General features: G+C 45.6%; 3 protein-coding genes across 4 annotated transcripts; 2 read left to right on the forward strand and 1 right to left on the reverse strand.

The window, feature by feature from the left end:
- The first annotated feature begins 6,617 nt into the window (after positions 1-6,617).
- Positions 6,618-20,568, forward strand: LOC117893757 (cytosol aminopeptidase-like). Of its 2 annotated transcripts, XM_034800493.1 has the most exons (3): positions 6,618-6,626; positions 6,908-6,916; positions 18,982-20,568. In XM_034800493.1, exon 3 carries the CDS (start codon positions 18,985-18,987, stop codon positions 20,485-20,487), a length of 1,503 nt encoding a protein of 500 aa, XP_034656384.1. In that variant the 5' UTR covers positions 6,618-6,626; positions 6,908-6,916; positions 18,982-18,984; the 3' UTR covers positions 20,488-20,568. The 2 variants fall into 2 exon arrangements, with proteins under 2 accessions (XP_034656384.1, XP_034656383.1); XM_034800492.1 differs by lacking the exons at positions 6,618-6,626; positions 6,908-6,916 and having other exon boundaries at positions 18,904-20,568.
- On the reverse strand, positions 11,682-15,539 carry LOC117893756. The gene is made up of 3 exons (XM_034800491.1): positions 15,217-15,539; positions 12,913-15,161; positions 11,682-12,858 (listed from the first exon to the last, which is right to left on the reverse strand). The coding sequence occupies exons 1-3, from the start codon at positions 15,410-15,412 to the stop codon at positions 11,866-11,868; spliced, it is 3,438 nt and encodes a 1,145-aa protein (XP_034656382.1). The 5' UTR covers positions 15,413-15,539; the 3' UTR covers positions 11,682-11,865.
- LOC117893758 lies at positions 16,491-17,294 on the forward strand. The gene has a single exon (XM_034800494.1). The coding sequence runs from the start codon at positions 16,550-16,552 to the stop codon at positions 17,270-17,272; it is 723 nt and encodes a 240-aa protein (XP_034656385.1). The 5' UTR covers positions 16,491-16,549; the 3' UTR covers positions 17,273-17,294.
- Positions 20,569-20,812: the final 244 nt, after the last annotated feature.

Below are 20,812 nucleotides of genomic sequence, written 5' to 3' on the forward strand. Positions count from 1 at the left end.
ATGATTGATTTATATTGTCAGTCGAGTGGAGGGGGGTAGAGCACGGGGTGGGGGAGTGAGTGAGCGAGCATAAATGTGCAATTTGCTAATTGTAACACGAACACACACACATCCACATACTCCCACTCTTCCCCTGCCCAGAGTTTGTTCTCTAACTGTTCATATGTCTATCTATCCCTTTCGTGCACACATGTCCATGGCCCATAGCTCTCCCTTCTACTGACAACTTTGTGCTTTGGTTTGGTCTTTTATGCATCTATCTATCCCTTTCGTTTACTCATAGATTGCTTTGATCCCCACCTCCAACCCCTTTCCATTCCATTGATCGTTTCTTTTTTTCTTGTTGTTTTGTTGTCATTGTGTTTCTCTTTGTTGGTGTTGTTTGGCCTTCAGCAACATGTTGCTGGATGCATGTTCTTGTTGTTATTGCTATTGCTCGTTCTTTCGCTCGTTTTTCACATTGGATGTTTCAAGGTCTCTCGTCTCCCAATTAAAAGTGACATTTTGCAACATAATGCGGCGGCCTGCACTTAACATGTTTTCATGTTCTCTCTCTCTCTCTAACACAATCTAACACAATCCAGTTATTGGTTGTTGTTCTAACAATCTATCTATCGACTCAATGCTGTTTGCTAATTCACGCTTAAATTATATAATTGAAGTGGATCTTGGCCTCTGAGCAGCAAAATGTTGTTCATTAAGTTGGCAATTTCCAAGAGAATTCCAAGAAAATCCAAGAAATGCTTTGACCCTGGAAAGGGGAATTGAATCTAAGAAAATTTACCCTATACCAGGTACACCGTGAGGGTATACACTTTTGCTACACACTGTAGATAGCCAGATTCTACAGGGTAACTCTTGCCTCGCTATTCGAACCCACAAATAACTTATCTGCGATGCTCATGATATATTTAGCCTGAGGCATGGAATTGTCGTTAGCCATTTGGCCAATGCCCATCTCTGGCAGCCATAAACTGCGCTGACAACCCACCATTTGGCCGGCAGTGGGCCTGGGCCTGGTTGGTCGGGTGTTGAATTCCAAATTACACGATCGAGGGTCTCTCTCTCTCTATAATCTAGTTGCATACAAACATATATCATTGGCTGCACTGCATCTGTATGTGCAGTGTACAGTGTGCACCTCGATCCGTGCCCGAGTGTTGATTAAAAACGAATTAAAAATGCAAGCACAAATGCCCCCGGAGGGCTTTTTCAACGCTCCACACGATTCCATGCCACCCATAAACTAGAGAATTACTTCGGGCCGCTTTAAATGGTAATCGAAACTGGACGCCAGTACAAGTCCCCTCCCCTCCCCTCCCCCTCTCGAGTGCTGTAGCCCCCTTTTTTCGACACATTAAATACGCATTTGTTAAATATGTTGCAAGAACGGTACACAAATCTTAACCCCAGAGCTAAAACACTGTCCATTTTTCAATTGGGTAATTTTTCAAAACATTTCTGCTGGAAAATTTCTTGATGCCTTGTGGGGGCTGCCGAAAATTGTTAATTGTAATTGCTGGTTGTTATTGCAAAATGGGTTCAAGTCTCTTCGGCTACCGTTGTGGCACAAAACAGAGACACACAGAGATCTCTCCGTCTTGGAGTGACGCACACGACAGGCCGCCCCCCCCCCACCATGTGTCCTCGGACTAAAGTTTTCATTCTATTTGGCGCACGTGCCACACGAACCAAATTGATTTGGCCAGTAGGTGGAAAATAAAATTAACTTTGCGGTTAGATATACTCGTAGTCGTACAACATTTTGTTGCTATATTTGTTGCTGTATTTGTTGCTGTATTTGTTGCTCCATTTGAGGCCCCCAAAGTTAAATGAGTTTCGGGCACTGGAAATTAGCTAGATTTTGAATTTGTATTTGATTTGCCAAGAGCTGGCGTGGGTCTGCTCGGGCTGACCGCCTGTCTATCCGTCGTCTGTTGGTCAAGATCTCGGTTCGTACGGCTGTCAGTCACAGTCACAGTTACAGCTACAGTTACAGCTAGAGCTACAGCTACGGCCACAGTCACTTGGGGGACGGGACTCGCTTACAAGGCGCCTGCGGTCATTTCTATGGCTTTGATTTATGGCAAGAGATTGGCCAGCAAACCAGCAAACAGCCAGCCAAAACCATTGCATTCGGAATTGTAGAAACATTTTTCAAATGCATTTCAAATGCTAGATATATATTTTTTGTTGAGCCACTCTATCAATATATTTTCATAAATCTATTTGGGGATTTTTCTGGGTTTATGGTCAATGGCTTTCGGCTAATTCAATTTGCATTTGTAATTGGCTTTTTTTCGCTCGCTCAACTCTCAACCAAAAAAAAACCAAAAACTTAGGCAACGAACTTGCAGCCCAGACAGACCTCAGAGCGAGTAGGAGAAATCTTCCATGCGGCGTACCCTTCCCCAGCCACCCCGTAATTGGGGGATCGTTCCGTGTCTCTGCACAATTATCAATTACTCCAATCACTTTTATGTCACATGCAAATGCCACAGCAGCAACACCAGCACCACCAGCAGCAGCAATAATAGTAATAATAACAGTCTATAATAAGTGGCATGCCGTAAGAGCCGGCTGTTGCGCCCACATTTGGTGTCTCAGCCACCGCCGCCACCGATTGGTTTCATTCTTCCCCTCTCTCGTCACCTCTCTGTTTGCCTTTGGCCAATTGGCATTAATTAGCCAGCAATTTTGCTGTTGGCGGCTTCTAATTTGACCAAAAGCCAGCAAACAAAACCAAACCCGACAGCCACCCCCGATGGACGGTCGGTCTTTCAGACAGGCAGGCGGCAGGCAGGAGGGAGGTGTTGAAAACAGAAACAAATACAAAGCAAATGCCACGCCACACAGATTAATTTCCCATACGGATTCTTGGCTAAATGCTTGATGGTGCGGAGGGGGAGAAGCTATTACCCTGAAGCGAACTAATTAATGGATTAATGGATAATGGAAGGTTCATTTCCTATACATATCGTAAACTCTCTCTCCCTCTCTCTTGGTTAGGTATTATTTGACCATTTGTGTTTGTTGATTGAATAGAAAATATAAATATGTAGCTGAAAAATGTTGGAAATAGTCATAAATATCGTTTTAAAATATGAAAAAAAAATTTAAAATGCTTTCAAAATTGTTGAATGAACCCCACAACATGCCATCTGCAGATTTTTCAGCCGAAAAAACAAAATCATCAGCCCAAAGGTGTCATTCCTTCTGCGGTTTTCTTCACAGCTGCCCTCGAAGCCCTGCCACACGACACCCCCTGCAACCATCAAATGGTTCTAATGATTTTTGAATTATGCCGTTTGTGAGCTTTTCCCTTTATGTTTGTAGTTTGTTGGGTCTCTGACAATACATAAATTTGTTTTTGATGTGGGCCCGACAGCAGCAAGAGATTGTTTTCTTGTTGCTGTTGCACTGCAACGTGCCAATTGTGTGTGTTTGTTGCAGCAACATTGTTGTTTTGTCGCCATTGTGTGCTTTTTTATGTATTTTTGATGCCTTGTGTCACCGCTTGATTAGTTTTTAATTGTATGATTTATGGCATTGCACAAATCGCGATTCGCTTTTCGCATTTCGCGTTATGTTAATGTTAATTGAGAAATTAACATTTTATATTTTTTGATGTGTACAATTTAGTCATCCCCTCCCATCCTCCTCGACTGCTGCAGCAGCACTCGCTTCCTCTTCGGAATCGACGAGACAACTTGTCAAATGGTTAATGCTCATCAATCGATCGGCCATTGGATAATTCCACTGATTTATTAGCCAACTTTGAGCCCGACACGGCACGAAGCGACATTTTGCTTTTAGCCAATATTTGCATAAGCCGGAATATTTCATACATCTTATCTCCCAGTTGGAGCGCCCCCCTCGGGGCACCCGATGCTGTTGCAGCTGCCACTGCCCCCACGACAGACAAACAAACACACAGACAGACAGACAGACGGAGCATTTTCTTGGCATTTTCGGGCAAAGATTTTTCTCACAACGCCCACAGAGCGACCACAATCTGTATAAACCCCCATTCGTGGCGGCTCAATCCATATTCACGGAAAGGCCACAAAAATGCTCGGGCGGCCTCTGACTTTCGGTAATTTGAAAATTAATAAAGTCGTTTGTTATGCAAAGTGGCAGAGGGGGGTGCCGAGTAACGGGTGGCGGATGTGGGCGGGTTCTGTTTGAGGTGCGGGGTGCGGGGTGCGGGCTTGGCACCGGAATTTGCTTGACAACTGTTTTTTGTTTGATTTTTGTTTTCTGGTGTGAACTGACCTAGGAAAATGGGGGCCATGGCATCTACAAAATTGTGGCACGCACCCGCATGGCTGAATTTTAACATGCGCTTGTGCTGAGAATATTTTAAACTTGCAAAAAGTAGCGCAAACATCACAGATAGACAGAAATAATAAGTAAATAATAAATAAAACTAACCTTTTCTTCATCCATAACTTCTCCTTTGCTTTCTGCATTCTGTTTTTGCGCGCGAGTTTTACCGTTTCATCGCCTTTTTTCGCTACCGAAGTCAGCTCCACGCACACACAAACGCACAAACGTAAATCGATTCGGAGAGAGAGAATTTCCAATTAGAGCGCACTTTGATATGTTATATTATTAGGTGAGGTGAGGCATGAGAGGAACCCTCCCACGATGCTTGCCTATTTTCGTTCATTGCCTGTACACATCCTAAACGAGAGAGGGACATATTTGCAAAGACTTGGAGAGCCTCACCTTATTCTGCGATAACTTGCATGGAGAGGGATAAGTTCCCTCACGCTCTTCTTCTCTAGACTTCTTCTTTGCGCTTTTACTTGCAGTGTAGGAGTGAGAAATAGAAAAACTTCGCGCCTATTTCGCACACACACAAGAGATCTAGTGAGCAAAGAAAAAAATAGACGTGTGCACCTACACTTACGCACATTTTGCAAATAAATAAATCAAATAATGCATAATCGCCTTTTGCCTAATATGATCAAGAAAGAAAAGAACTGCGCGCCCTTCTTAACTTTATTTCCTCTCACACCCACGCACACCAAAAAAGACGAAAAGAAGAGAGAGACACTTTAATGGGACAGGGGAGACACAATGGGCTGCGGGGTATATTTTGCACATAAAAAAATATATTTAAAAATAATATAATATGTTTTTATATATTTGGATATATCACTTGTTGCACTTCACTCATCATATATTTTTGCATATTTTATTAGGCCATCTTCTTTTTGCCGGCCGCTTTGCCCTTTTTATTTCACTTCCACTTTCACATATTTTCGCTGAATTTATTCTGAATTCTTCTTCCATTTACATTTTTTAAATGTTTACACTTTAACACTGCACTCACTTTTCACTCACTTTGGCCGCAACCGCCCAGCCCTCCTTGCCGTCCTAATGACCATCGACACTGGCACTTGCACTTAACACTGAGTGAGATTTTCTTTTCCCCTCTTTCTTTAGTCATGCTGGGAATTATATCGTTTTAAATGTTTACTCACTTTAACACTGCACTTTTCACATTTCACTCACTTTGGCCGCAACCGCCCAGCCCTCCTTGCCGTCATAATGACCATCGACACTAGCACTTGCACTTAACACTGAGTGAGATTTTCTTCTCCGCTCTTTCTATAGTCATTCGGGGCATTCAACTGTTTTAAATGTTTACTCACTCTAACACAGCACTCACTTTTCACTCACTTTTGCCGGTTCAACCACAACCACTGCACTTTTTCACTGAACTCTCACATATTTCCGCTGCATTTATTCTGGAATCTTCTGCTTCGCCGCCATATTGCCTGCTGGTACGCTGTCGAATTTATTGCACTTAAGCCACAATTTTTTAACATTTTCAATGTTTAATTACTGCACCACTACTTAATACATTTTTCGCGACATTTTTCCGGTTAGATTTTCACCATTTTCCCGATTTTCGCGACCCGAAACGCGGAGTTGACTTGAAAACGCATGTTTGACCCGCCGAAAAAATTGAAATGAGAGGGAGAGCGTGACGGATGCGTACGGGACTTAGATCTCGTTCCAATTCCAGTGCTTCCATGCTCTCCTTTTGGTCAATGTAAAAGAACGAGAAAAGGGCAGTTGTTGCTGGGAGTGTGAGTGAGAGGTCAGCGGCTTGAGTGCTCAATCCGCTCTCTTCTTTTCTTATTGAAAATTTACATTGCTTTTTTTCTCCTCCTCTGCTAATGCAAAATGAGAGCGATGGCGATGCTCACTTGAAATATGCGCATGTTATGTTTCTCTTCTACTAATGCAAAATCAAATCGAAATGCTGATATTCCACCACAGGTGGACATAATTCTGGATATTTCCGACTGGTCTTTTACTTAAAGCTACACAGCTCCTCCACCTTCTGTACCCCCCTAGCCGAGCAGCAGCCACACAACAATCACTGCCGAAATACCTGAGAAACAGCCAACTATTTAGTGTGATTTGCAATATGTATTTTAATTATGGGCCACAAGTGTGCGGCATGGTACCACAGAGCAACAGGGCAGCAGCTGGCCAGAGGAGAATGGTCTGGTCTGTGGTGTCCACAACTGGACCTGGACCACAACCTGGTGGTTGTGTGGTTCAGTGGTACTACATACTGCCTGCTGCTACGGCTGCTGGTGGTGGTTCAGACTTCTCTCTTGTCATAAAAAATGCGCGAAATGCAACAATTTAAAAATGCTAAATATGCGCGTATGTAAGGAATGATTACTGCCTGGGTCTGAGACCTGGAGCTGGGATTGGAGCTGGAACTGAAGCCGGCACAGAGCCCGAGATCTGAGAACATTGCTGGGTATGGAACTGTGGGCAGCTCGCTGAATGACTGCGTTTGGTAATTATGCGCGCAACACGTTCAAGGCAGCGACAGCAAAAACAGCAACAACAACAAACACAAAAACAACAGCAGCAGCAGCGGTAGGTAGGTTGCAAAATGTTGCCATTGTTGTTGCTGCTCTGGTGCACTGTTGCCGCGCTGTTGATGTGGCGGTGCATTGCGTAAGGCTCTTTTGGAAAATTGCATTAGAAACTCCACTTGGCTGCAGCCAGAGTTACAGTCGCGGCCGCGGCAGTGGCAACAATTAAAGCCGCAACTCGCATGTTTCGCTCCAAGTCGCCTGGGAACCACAAAAGCCAAAAAGTTTTGTGGCCACTTCTGCACTCTTGCCACCAATTGGCAGCCACATAAAGGCATCCCATCAAGTGGAAGTTTCGCAGTTTGTTGGGTCTCGCTTTGGGAGGCTTTTATTCATCGCTTTTTGGACACAGAGGAAGATGGAAGCTAAAGTAACGGTGAAAAACGGAAGCAATGAGAGAGAGTGATAGATGCGTACGTGACTTTGTGCGTTCCAATTCCAATGCTTCCCGTGCTCTTATTCTGTTTCGTTTCCTAGGTGGGTGAAAGAGATGCTTATTCGATGAACTCTCTTCTTTGCTGCTGTTAATGGGAGTTTGGTTGAGAGGGGAGTGGGAGTAGGTGGTTTAGTGGCTCTCTCATCGCATGGTCTCTTTCTAATTGCTCGCTTATTGCAATTCGGATGGGCTCTCTCTGCCGCTTCTCGCGCTAATAACTGTTGGTGGGAGAGGGGTGTACATAGATATGTGCATGCATATAGACACACATATGTATGTACATATTTACATAAGTATGATTTGCATGGATTTCTATGATAGTTTTAGACCTTTTCACAATTTCCAACTGTCAGGTGAAAGTATGCCTCCCATTGCTGAAGCGATACGGGGCTCAACCTTTCAACTTTCAGGACAAGACCTCTGGAAAAGCAATTGGAATCAACAACACCCCAGCACCCGCCATAAGGTGTACGAATTTATTAGCATTGCGAATCTTTGGGGCGATGTTAATCGCATACAAGTCCCGCACAAATCCACGACCAAGTCGCTGCGGCCATTAAGAGTGCGATTTATGCATGGTCAAAGAGAAGCCACGAGGGCGGCAGAGGGGTGGCGGCAGATGGTGAGGCCATGAAGGTGAGGCCGGTTGTGGCTACTTGGCAAACTCGGCAAAACCCTTTGGGGCATCGGCGTAGAAAATTTTAGCTATTTTTCACCAATTAAAAACGGATTCTCCGCAATTCTTCATGCCACCAGAGACCCCTCCGAGCCATATGTGTGTATGGCCGCCCCTTGGTGCATGTGCAACTAGTTGTTGCACTTGTAGTTAAGTGAAAAATTCCATGCTGCCACTGCGGCCGCTCCTCTCGCCAGAGATTTTGCGTAGGTCTTTATTTGTGTTGCAAGTGGCACCAAAAAGAACCGCTTGGGATATTTATCACATTTAAAATGCAATAAAAAGTATTTCCACAGAGGAGTGAGGGAAGGAGCGGGGTGTACGGGGGGGCAGTGCATAAATTACGTTTATGCGATTTTAGTTATGCATTTGCACAGGCCCTAAGTGTCAAAATAATTCATTATAATTGCCCACAGATCATTTTTGTCAACGGTTGTTTTGATACCCCTTTTTGGCCGCGCTGTGGAGCTGGAAGGGTGTGATGGGCACGGATGGGACAAAACCAAAACAATTCAACGCTTTTTAGACAAAGAAGAATATGGAAGCTAAAGTAACGGTGAAAAGCGGAAGCAATGAGAGAGAGTGATAGATGCGTAAGTGACTTGATGCGTTCCAATTCCAATGCTTCCCGTGCTCTCATTCTGTTCCATTTACATTTTTCTCTCACTCGATATCTTCCAGAGGCAGCAACTCCTCAAGGAAATTCCCGTACCAGCTGCAGCTGCAGCTCTCGTGGACATACAGGGTATTCCCATTGTCCAGTCGCTTCCCTGGCCGTTTTCCTTTTTTTTTTGCTTTGGCTGTCACCGGCAAACATTGCGTGCGTTTCCCTAGCGTTTTTTTTGTTTGTTTGTTTTTGTTTCTTTTGGCCGCCTGTCGCCGCTTTTTGGGCTCTGCGCTGCTCTGCTGGGAGTGGTACTGTGACTGAGTGAGTGACTGAGTGAGTGAATAATTGCAGGCATGCCATGTTGTTTATACTAAATTTAATTAACGATGACTTTTATTTATGAATGCGTGGCCAGGCGTCAGGCATTCGGTCACATAAATCGCTGGGCGCTGGGCCCCAGAGGCCACTCCTACCCACCAGGCGGAGGGACTGGATATGTTGGGTTAACTCTGGACTGAGTTAAGAGCCGAATTGATTGGCTCAGATGGGATCTAAATGGAGAACTTTTCGCCAGTTTAATCTTTCATAATTATAGTTGGAATTGCTTAGGCAATAAATTTTAATTAGTTGTAGGGTGAAGATTAATTCTTAATTTCCTATAATTTATTTAAGCAGCTGTAATATTTTTTATTCGTTAAAAAAATATGAACGAAAAAGGAGCAGGTATTGGGGTATCTGGAAAACATTTATCCGTTAAAAAACAGACTTTAATCTCTCTGAAAATATTTCATATTTCAGACATCCTTGGAGATTCTTCCTCACACCTTCGGCTGCTCCCATTCATCGCTTTGCTTCATCCTCCTCATGCCTCTCTTGTTGCAATCTATACAGGGGAAAAAAAACCATATAATATTTATTTAATTTTTGGCCATAATTGTTTACGACGTTCAGCAATTTTAATTAGTTTTGTGGAGGCCTGTATCTGTATCTGTGACTTGGCTCTTGGCCCCTGGAGCGTTCCACTTAGCCGAAAGGCAAGCCGCGCGCCAGCAGCAACGGCAAACGCCAATTGCCTGTGCCCCCTTATATGGTGGCAAAGAGAAGCTTTAACCGCAAAAATATATTATTACGCTGAACAAATTTTTAGGTTTATTTTGTTGTGGGCCATAAAAATGTTAACATCATTATAAAGCCTTAACACCTGCAACAGCAGTTGGCCAACAACAATTTTTCGCATCTTGCATTTATCGCTAATCGAATCGCGTATGGCTATGGGGCATGGGGCATGTGGCTATGGGGCAAAAGCACAGCGACAAAATGCAACTTCTAGCATCTATAAAATGTTGTCGTTGTCGCCGCAGCAGCAGCCACAGCAGCAGCCACAAAACTCACTTTGCATTCATGCGGCAGGTTCTCACGCTCCTTATTGGATGTGGAACGCAAGTGCACGCGAACTGCTGCTGCTGCTGCCGATGCTGCTGCCCCATCCAACTGGGGGACGACAACTACAACGACGAGGCAAAAGCTTTTGCGTGCTCCACCGCAGGGCGAATGTGCATTGGACTCTGCCACCGACGCAGATGCCGCATTCAGTTGCAATCAATTCAAAGTGAGCGGCGGCGGCACAGCATGGCTGTGCAACAATGTTGTTGCCCCACAGCTGATGATGCTGCCCCCATGCCCCGTTCTCCAAACATATTTATGTGTGATTTATGCACGAAGCAGTGGACTGGCGCCCCCAAAGGGAATATTTGTTGCTATAAGAATTGAGATAAAGATCAAAAATAATTTAGTGAGAGATACTAAAGGTAGTCAAAGACATTTTCCACATTTTAGTGTACCTCATTACCGCATTTAAAATATTAAAAAAATATAATTACACACATTTGTTCATATTACAAATCTCTTTATTAAAAAATTGTATTGAAAATTTAATGAGTGCAAAAAACTAATAACTTTTTAGGGTATTTATTTGTTCATGGTTTATCAAGTTCTTAGTTTATTGAATGAGTTGTATTGAAAATTAAAGGTGGTGAATATGTTAGTTTTTAATGAATTTGTTTTCAATTTTAATTTTTTTCAATTGAGAAATATATTTATATTCTTTTCATTGTTGAATCTTTTTTGGCTGCGCTGACAAACTAATTTCAAAAATGTTCTTTAAATGGTTATACAAAATATAATATTAAATATAACTAATTAATTTGAATTTAAATTTGATTGATAATTATATGAGCAAAAACTTTTAGTTTTGAAAGTAGTTTTTTTCAAATTTAAATCTGAGTTTTTTTGTTAAACGGAAAATTATTTATGATTTTCATAGTTGTCCCTTTTTTTAGCTGCGCTGACATAATAGATTCAATTTAAATTGTCTCTAAATGGTCATAAAAAATATAGTAAAATAATCTACCACAACTAATTAATTTGAAATTGTAAATAGAAAATTGTGAAGAAAACATTAAATGTTCATGCTTTTCAAAGATCACTTTTTCAGCTGTGCTTGCAAAATAAATTCAAAATGGTTATAGAAAATGTAATATAATTTATAACTAATTAATGTTGATTCAAAGGGAGGCTTTCGCAGTCAGTTGCCGTCAAAATTTCATAACAAAAACGTAACTTTTTCATTGTTATCTAGTTCAATATTCAATGCTTCTTGCCTTCAGTACCATATTCAATATTTTTGCCTTGCATTACGTATGAAAATGATTATTAATCTATTGATATATATTTTATATTATATGTAATCACATAGCCTTTCAACTGGGTTATACTGGTCTATAAGAATGGGTTCTGCTCTTTTTTGTTTGTCACAATATAAAGGTATTTCAATAACAAAGTTTTTTTATTGAGTATAATGTAGTGTAGAGGTTAATCCCCGTTATACGTTGAGAAAAAAATGAACTTAAGTTTCAATTTACATTTGAAAAAGTGTAGTTAGTTAACGATAGTTAAAGATAGTTAACATTCGTTGAAGTCTAAAGAGTGAGAGAGCGAGACTGATGCAGCCTCTGGGAACTTGTTCCGTTTTCAGTTTTCTTCATTTTGGAGCATTTTATTTATAATTAATGACTAACTTTCCGACTACTCATCGGTAAGAGAAATGTTGGTTGATGTTTTTTTTGTGCCTAATCTTCTTCCTCGTGAAATTGTGACATGTGTGCGGCCACATGGTTGGCTATCAGCAGATACTGCCTGTTGAAGGTCTCCTCCCAGAGCTGCATGGCGCGGTTTATGTGGTCCAAGTCCGGAGGCTCTGTTGCCCGAACCTCTGGGGCGCTGCTTTCATCTGGCTCGCCTTGGGCGCTGCTTTCTTCAGCTTCCTCTGTGGCGCTGCTTTCTGCAGCTTCCTCTGGGTCAGCCTTTGGGCGACTGCCCCAGCCTGCTCAGTGCCAGTGGTCAAACCTTTTGCTTTATTTGTGCCGCTGGCATTGTGTCTGACAGCAATGGCAATGGGTCTACGAGCAATGGCTGCATCTCTGGCATTTTTTCCCTTGCTTTCGTCGCTGTCATCGCTTTCATAGCTGGAACTGCTCTCGTTGAGTGACCGCTTGACCAGCTTAAAGCGTGTGTGTCTCATTTCATAGCTGTTGGAGCTGATATCGCTATAAGAATCATCGGCCGGGTCCTCCTCCTCATGGCCATAGTCCTCCCAGTCGGTTTCCTCGTCATCTTCATCATCATCTTCCAGTGGATCCGAGGAGGCAGTAGGATCGTAGGCAGACGTCTCAATGCCAGATGAGGCACTCTCCTCTGTACTCTCACCAAAGCCGCTCGACGGGGAACTCAATTCCTCAACAACTTCCTCATCCTCCTCTGATGTTAGAGCCGATTCGGAGGATGTTTCTGAATCTTCGCCTGCTGCCTGCACGGCTGCTACAGCTACAGGTGCGGGCGCTGGTCCTTGTGCTGCTGCTGCTGCTGCTACTGCTGGAATGTTCATCTGATGGGCAACATGAACGCTCAGCTTACCCAGCGCTGCTGCTGGTGGCTGCTGTTGCTGTTGCGGCTTCTCTGACTTGTCCTGCTCCGTGGCATTGCCATAATCCGCAGAGTAAACTTCCATTGCCGTCTTGTAGAGCTCGTCCAGCCAGTCCGACTCATTCTTCACCTTAAATCGCCTTTTGTAGGCATTCAAGCGTTGGATTATGCTCTCCCTGTTGTCAAATTTCGACAGGAACTGATGATGAGCCAGCACTGGCAGCAGCGATTCAATGCCGGGTCTCTGCAATAAAAAGTTAATTTCCCGAACCAAAAGGATAATCCATTCCACACATACCTTGACGCTCCTGAATGCTCTGTGCATACGCACTAACGTTAAGCATTTGTTGTGCCAGGGACGTGTCTTCAGAGAGCGACGACGCCGCTTGAGCACCTGCCGACGCGCCCTGTAGCGCTGCCAAATGATCTGACCATCGCTCTCCGTGTAGTGGCTGACATAGGAGGCATCACTGCCATAGCCACACTCCAGGCTGTCCGACACAATGCTGCTGGCATCGTCCACCGTGTTCGACAGCACATGCGGCTGCAGCGTGGTCGAGCTGTTGTCCATGGCGGGCACCACTAGGCAGTAGGTTTTCGTATTGATTGAATTTGCTGGCGGCCCCGGGTGAGTGGCAGCCGAGCAGCCAGTTGATTGGGTTGGATCCTGGGAGACATCTGACGGGGTTGGCGTTGGCTCTTGGGAGACATCTGACGGGGTTTGTGATGTTTGCGGAGACTCTTCCACTTCCATGACTCTATGGTGGGTCTCTAGCGGCTGCTCTGCGGTGATTTCGGCTATAGCCGAGCTGACCGAGAGGTGTGTTGGTGGCTGGGAAACATCTGTCGGGGTTTGTGTTGCATCTGTCGAGGTCTGCGTTGGTTCTTGTGACACATCCGATGGTGTCTGTGATGTCTGTGCAGAGACTTGCACTTCCGTGATCGTCAGGTGGCTCTCCAGCGGCTTCTCTGTGCTCGCTTCTGCTCCATTAGCTGGTCGATTCTCCTTGTTGTCTGTCGGAGCAGCACTAACGTTGGCCTTTGCTGGCGTACTCAAGCTGCTTTTGGCGTGCTTTTGTTTCTCGGCTTTGCGCCTGAGTTTTTCCCGCTTTTTGGCTGCCGAACTGGTGCTGGGCTTGTCATCATTTGGCGATAGAATGTCTTCCGGCCATGGCTGCTGGGTGCCTGCCACTGTGGGATATGTGTTAATCTCAAATTGTAGATTGTTTGGCTTTTCATCCTCCACTACAGCGGGAGCGATAAGAACTTCTTGTGGGGCACACTCCTCCACGATTTGTTGGCCTGCATCTGTGTCTGTGCTCGGAGTCTTTACCTCCACTGGGGACACATCTCCGGAAGCCTTTTCTGCCTTTTCATTGGCTATTTTGATGGCCAGCTTCGTGGACTTTGGTTTCTTGATTTGATTCAACTCATTCTCGTCCTGCTCGTTGGCTTCCGTCTTGAAGTAATAAGGAAACTCATAGGCATCAAATTCAAAGTAATTAAAGCCCTTCGCTGGCGGCCCTTCCGTGGGGAACTGCAGAACGGACATGCCAGTGCCGGCCTTGGCCAGAATCCGCTTAAAGTTCTCGCTCTGCTTCGGCGACGAGATGAATGTGATGGCAATGGCCTTCGACCCGAAGCGCCCAGCACGCCCCGTGCGATGCAGATAGGTGACATGATCGTTGGGCGGATCCAAATTGATCACCAGGTTGGCGTGGTGCGAGTCCACGCCGCGTGCAATCAGATCCGTGGCCACGATGGTGCGCACCGAAAAGCTGCGATAGCTCTCAAAGACCTCGGAGCGCTCGCTCTGAGCGAGATCGCCCGACAGCAGCATGCAGGGTATGCCGCCGGCGTTCAGGTAATTGCAGTACGAATCTGCGCGCATTTTGGAGTTCGAAAAGAGCACCGCCTGCTCGTAGTTCAGCTGCGTGAAGATCTTCTTCAGCGCCTCCAGCTTCAGGCGCATCTCCAGCATGTTGTTGATCTGCTCCGGCAGCTCGTAGACAAACTGCCGAATGCCCAGCAGCACGGTGGCTCGCTCGCTATTCGATATCAGTATGGGCTTCTCCATCATCCTGGCTATCTTCTCGTCCAGATTCTGATCGAAGGTGGCACTGCAGGCGATGACCTGGCGCTGTCGCGGCAGCAGCGCAATCAATTCGTTCACCGTCCTCTGCAGGCTCTCCGTCATGAACAGCTGATCGGCCTCGTCCAGCACCAGCAAACGCACGCGGGATGGATTGAACACACCCTTCTCGTGCAGCTGCAGCAGGCGGCCCGGTGTGCCAATGACCACATGGCAGTTTCGCAGCTTCTCACGATCCTTGGTCACATCGGTGCCGCCAATAAACGAATTCACCTTCAACTGGCGCATTCTCTGGCCCAAGTAGCGGAAGGTGTCGTGCACCTGTATGGCCAGCTCACGTGTGGGCAGAATGACCAAAATCCCCGGATGATTCCAATTCACGCTGACCGCCTGCAGCGCCGCCACCACATAGATCAGCGTTTTGCCCGTGCCGCTCTTCGACTGCACCAGCAGATCTGCAACAAAATGTTTATTTTAGGACGCATTTGAATACTTTACCACCTTACTTACCCATTCCAGTCAGCGCCATGGGTATGGCTGCAGCTTGAATTTTCGTTGGCGTCTTAAAATTGTTGGCCGTCAGGCCGCTGAGCACCACCGGCCGCAGATGCAAATCCGAGAAGTGTTGCAGTCGGCCAGCCTCCACGTCGCTGGTGCGCTTCTCGCCATTCGCCAAATTGTGCGCAATTGCGCCTCCGCCCTCCATTTCAGTGCAATTCTTTAATATTTATCAGGCAATTTCTAAAATAAAAACAAAAACGCGGTTTTTGGCGTCGCACTCGGCGTGACCAGGGCTGGGAGAAAAATCGATAGCACCATCGTTACTATCGATGGTTGAGATATTAGCCGACCATCGACAGTATCAACCTTTTAGATTCATTCCAGAAAAAAGACAACATTTTGGACATAATTTGGATTGAAATCAACTCTTAAATTCGGATTAACTCAGCAATTATTCTCCCGGATTCATTTTTGCGTTTCAAATGTGAGCACAAAAATACCCCAGAAATATACCAAAAATAAAATACGTTCACTTCCAAAAATACCCTAGATAATAAATTATTTTCCTCGATTTTGATGTTCTGATTAATATTACCATCTAGCTAGGAGTTTCAGCGCTGAAACAATAATTTTATGTGATTGAAAAATCTATTGTTCATTAAACTGGCTAGTTTTCCAGACCATATCCTAATGGATTTCTTACAAAATTAAGTACAAACGAACAAGGTAAAAAAAAATGCATAAAAAGCTTCTCAATTTGATGCTTGTTTACCGGTAGTACGGGTATTTGTATACCCTATTTTCATTAAATATTGTTCAAATTCCGTTTTCCATGCAGATCGTGAACATTAATAAAGACTTTATGATGGAATGACATGTTCTTAAGAATTAAAAATACCTTCTATACAGATACAAATAGCCATTTTCGGTAAATAAAACCAGCAACATTTCGTTGACAACAGAGATTGTCTAGTTGAGATGTCAAACGTATCATCAATTCAATGTTCCCCCATGTCTCTCGCCACAAGGGAACCAGAACGTTGCTCATTTCGTGCCCATGTTGAGGAGCACTGCCGCTCTTTTTTCGCAGCATGTTGCTGAAATTTACAAATTTATGTTGCCAACGGTCAGAGACTCTCAAACTGTGCTCGCGTGGCGGGAATATTTAAATTGTGATTTGATTTCTACTTGTTTTCGCTTTTCCAAGCAATTCTGTCAACTGGCTCTCAACTAAATCTCAGTAAAAATCCAACTCGAAGCCTAAAATATCAGAACTTCACATCAAACTTTTGGTTTCACACAAATTTCACACAAAACACAGACAAAATTCTCAATATTTGCAATGTTCAAATTCCGTGACATAATTTACTTCGTGGTGCTCACGGGACTGCATGTGTGTGCCGTCATACAGCCGACTGTGGAGGCTCATGCGAAACTCAATTGGAGCAGCGTGAATGTGGAGCGGAGCCTGTGGCTGAATGTGGGCTACCAGTACCGGCCCATGATGCTGGCCCGTGCCATGATGTACTCGCTGCTGACGTTGTTTGGTGTGTGGTACGGACGCCATCGCGATGCAGTGCGTCGCGCAGAGCGTCGCCAGGAGCTGCTGGAGGAGCGAGCGCGTCGGAAGAGCATTCTGGGTAGAAACTCCAGCCATTGGATCACCGCGCAGCAGGTGATGAACGATTGGGTGCGCCGTCGCAAGGAGGCTTCCATCACGGACCAGCAAGCGGACGAGGCGGCGCTCGACACGGAGCTGGAGCAGTCGGAGGGCTCGTTCTTCCCCTGGAGGAAATTTCTGCTCTTTGCCCTGCCCTGGACCCTCACCTTTGTCGTCACGGGAATGCTCAACTACGGGCGACTCTATCTGGTCATTCAGCACTTTTGCCTCACCCACTGGCAGTCGGTGTCGCTGCATCTGCACATTCAGTGGCTCTTTCTGCGACGCTTGATTGAGGCATCGCTGGCCACCTACTGGCGGCAGTTCCACGGCGCCGTCGAGGATCCCGGCATCAAGCAGAGCAACTTCATCAGCTTCGAGACGCATCTGCTGGCCACGGAATGAGCGAAGGGTTCCCCCGTCCCAGCACCCATCAAAATATTCAGTTCTTTCCTTTCCTGCAGCTGAAAATAAAGGAAATTCTCCAACAACAAAAACGAGTCAACTTTTGCCATGAACTCCACTCCAGCCATAACTGTTGGCTGGACAAACTTTTCTGACCACGTGGGAAATATGCAGAAATCATTTTTTTTCTGTCCTATTTTTTCCCATTTTTCCCAGTTTTATTTGTTGACTGCTGGCAAAAGCCAAAGGGCAGGCTGTTATGGCCAGTAGTTGCGGCTCGTTAGCCAGTGGGAATTGCTGGAATTGGTGGGTCCTAGGTGGCAGCTACAGAGAGCATTGCAGCTAGAAATATGCAGAGATTGATGTTGATTGTGGCTCTTAATTAAATCGAATTATTTTCTCCCATCCCTTGGCTTTTGCTACCTTCATTCACACACAAAAGTCAACCCCAGCAAGCGCTTGACACAATTTCAAAGCAGTTTCAATATATTTATATTGCTGCTAACAGTCCGTGGCATATTTTATATATTTATTTAAACTCGATTTATTGTGTACCGTAGAAGATTTCGGTGCATCGAAGCAGCCGCTGCACTTGCAAGGATCATTGGGGTTTCCCATTGACTTTATTCGGTGGACTGGCTGGTGAGTGTCATTACACTGTGCGACAGTCTTTTTTCACGAAAAAACAATTAGGTTGTAGGCCTCGATGAGTAGATTATTTCCTTAAACCTAAAAGTTACAATGTACCCAAAAAATCTGTTTTAAAGAATCAAAAACCGCGATTCTGTGACTCTTTGCACTCTTATAATTTTAAAAGAGAATCTGCTGCGCGGATGTACACAAAACAAATTGAGTTTGAAAGAAAATCGTGCCCTATTTCACATGATTTTTGATTCTTGGTGATATAAGTGATGCCCTTGAAGATATGGCGACTCAAAGATGAAGTTTTCTACCATTTGAAAGGTTTTTTCTACATTGAAAATGGTTGTGAATATTTCTTTGGTTTGGTAATAAGTATTTTGACTTGACATTGTTAGTGGCATCTATTCTTAACACAACTAGCTACTATTTATCATTTGAATTGTTTAAAGAATGCCAAAGGGCACTGCAGTAAGCATAAAATAGGAGAAATAGGTGGCCCTTCAATGGCGATTGGGAGAACTCCGATTTGTCTTCTTTGGGTCGCTTTTTGTGGCGCAACTCATAAGAAAAACCCCTCGGAAATAAGTCACTTCCCGTCACTTTCACACGATAATAAATATATCTTTGTGGTTCGTAGGTTCGTGTTCATAGCTGCCATAACTTTAGCTCCATTTGTTTAACAGTCTTGCCCGCAAAGAGTTGTCTTGCGACTGAAACAGTTCCTGCATTATAGATATTAGGTTTTTGGCTGGTACTTTTTACACATCTCTAGCCAATACCCTGACAAAGGGCTGGCACATAAATTCCTGCTTCCTACACCTCAGATCAATCTAGTACTTTTTATTCTCGTTTCTGTTGACACCAAAACCCACACATAACTCATTCATCTGTCGCTCAACTCAGTTCGTATTCATATTTTTTATATTTTTATAACTCTGCCATAAATAATCTTTATTTTGTTTCCCAACAGAAATCATTGACAAAATACAAATATGAATTCGAAGATGCTGCAAATGGCCGGCTCGATGGCCCTGGCCAGGAACTCTCTTCGTGCTGTTAGCCAGCGACGCATGGCAGCGATTGCCTGTGCCGACGCCCATAAGGGCGGCAAGGGCCTCGTTTTGGGGCTGTACGAGAAGGAGGCGGGCAAGGGGCCACGTCTGACGCCAGCGGGGGAGAAGTTCGATGATCGTCTGCATGGGAAACTCTCGGAACTTATTTGCGAGACGAAGATCAGTGGCAGGCTGGGACGCGGAAAGGTCTTCAACAATATTGATGAGGAGTTCCGGTCGGTGTGCGTGGTCGGTGTGGGGCTGGAGGGAATCGGCTTCAACGAGCTCGAGATGATCGACGAGGGCATGGAGAATGTCCGCGTGGCCGCCGGCATTGGTGCCCGCTCCCTGCAGGCCATCGAATGCATCGAGATCCATGTGGACAACATGGACTACCCGGAGCAGGCAGCTGAGGGCGCATCCCTCGCCACTTGGCGCTTCGAGGAGAACCTCTCCAAGAAGTATCGCTCCACACAGCCCAAGATGGAGCTCTTTGGCTCCCCGGACACTGACTCTTGGATGCGCGGCCTCTTCAAGGCGGAGGCCCAGAACATTTCGCGCCGCATCGCCGAGTCTCCAGCGAACTGCATGACGCCCACAATCTTCGCCCAGGTGGCCGTGGACACGCTCTGCCCCTGCGGCATCACCGTGGAGGTGCGCACGATGGAGTGGATCGAGCAGCAGCGGCTGCACTCCTTCCTCACGATTGCCAAGGGCAGCTGCGAGCCGCCCATCGTCCTGGAGCTCGCCTACTGCGGCACCTCGCCCGAGGACAAGCCCGTCCTGCTGGTGGGCCAGGGAATCACCTTCAACTCTGGCGGAATCAATCTGCGTCCCTGCAAGGGCATGGACGAGTTCCGCGGTGATCTGAATGGCGCCGCCTCCATCCTGGCCACCATGCGAGCGGCTGCCGCTTTGTCGCTCCCAATCAACATTACGGCCATCTTGCCGCTGTGCGAGAACCTGCCCTCGGGCATGTCCGTGAAGCCGGGGGATGTGGTGACCCTCCTGAATGCCAAGACAATGTCCGTGCGGAACATCGATCGCACTGGAGTGGTGGTGCTGGCGGATCCCCTGATCTATGGCCAGCAGACCTACAAGCCCCGTTTGGTCGTGGACATTGGATCGATGTGCAAAGGTGTGAAGAAGGCAGTGGGCGGAGGCGCCACGGGCATCTGGTCCAACTCGCACTACGTGTGGAAGCAGTTCCAGAAGGCTGGATCCCTCACCGGAGATCGTTTGTGGCGGTTCCCGCTGTGGGACTTCTACAAGCGCCGCGTGGCCAATCACAGGAGCTTCGATTTATCCAACGATGGCAATGGCCATGCCTCGTCCTGCCTGGCGGCCGCAGTGCTCAACGAGCTGGTGCCCTGCGCCGACTGGGCCCATCTCGACACCTATGGCACTGGCCTGATGACCACCTATGGACTGATTCCATATCTACGAGCGGGCCAAATGACGGGGCGTCCCACTCGAACTTTGGTGCAATTTCTGTACCAGTTGGCATGTCCCAACGAGTAGCTGCAGCCTTTCAGCTGCTGATTCGTTTGGGTGTGGATGGATATTTGTTTTAATTGTTTGATTTGTTTCTATATACAGACAGAAGAAGGCACACACAGCACACACACAATACACACACCATAAATCTTTCGGTAAGCAACAGCAACAGCAATCAGAACATCAATTGATCAACGCATGAACAGAAAATTGTTGTATCAGTTTCAGTAAATATATTTTGGAACGTTTCGGCCTTAACACAAATTAAATAAAATTGTTTTAAGGACATGTTTTGGATGGCGAATGAATTTTTACATGAATTGCTGCTAATATTTGTATACCCCAGCAA

The sequence above is a fragment of the Drosophila subobscura genome, chromosome J (genome assembly GCF_008121235.1).
Source record: "Drosophila subobscura isolate 14011-0131.10 chromosome J, UCBerk_Dsub_1.0, whole genome shotgun sequence".
NCBI lineage: Eukaryota > Metazoa > Arthropoda > Insecta > Diptera > Drosophilidae > Drosophila > Drosophila subobscura.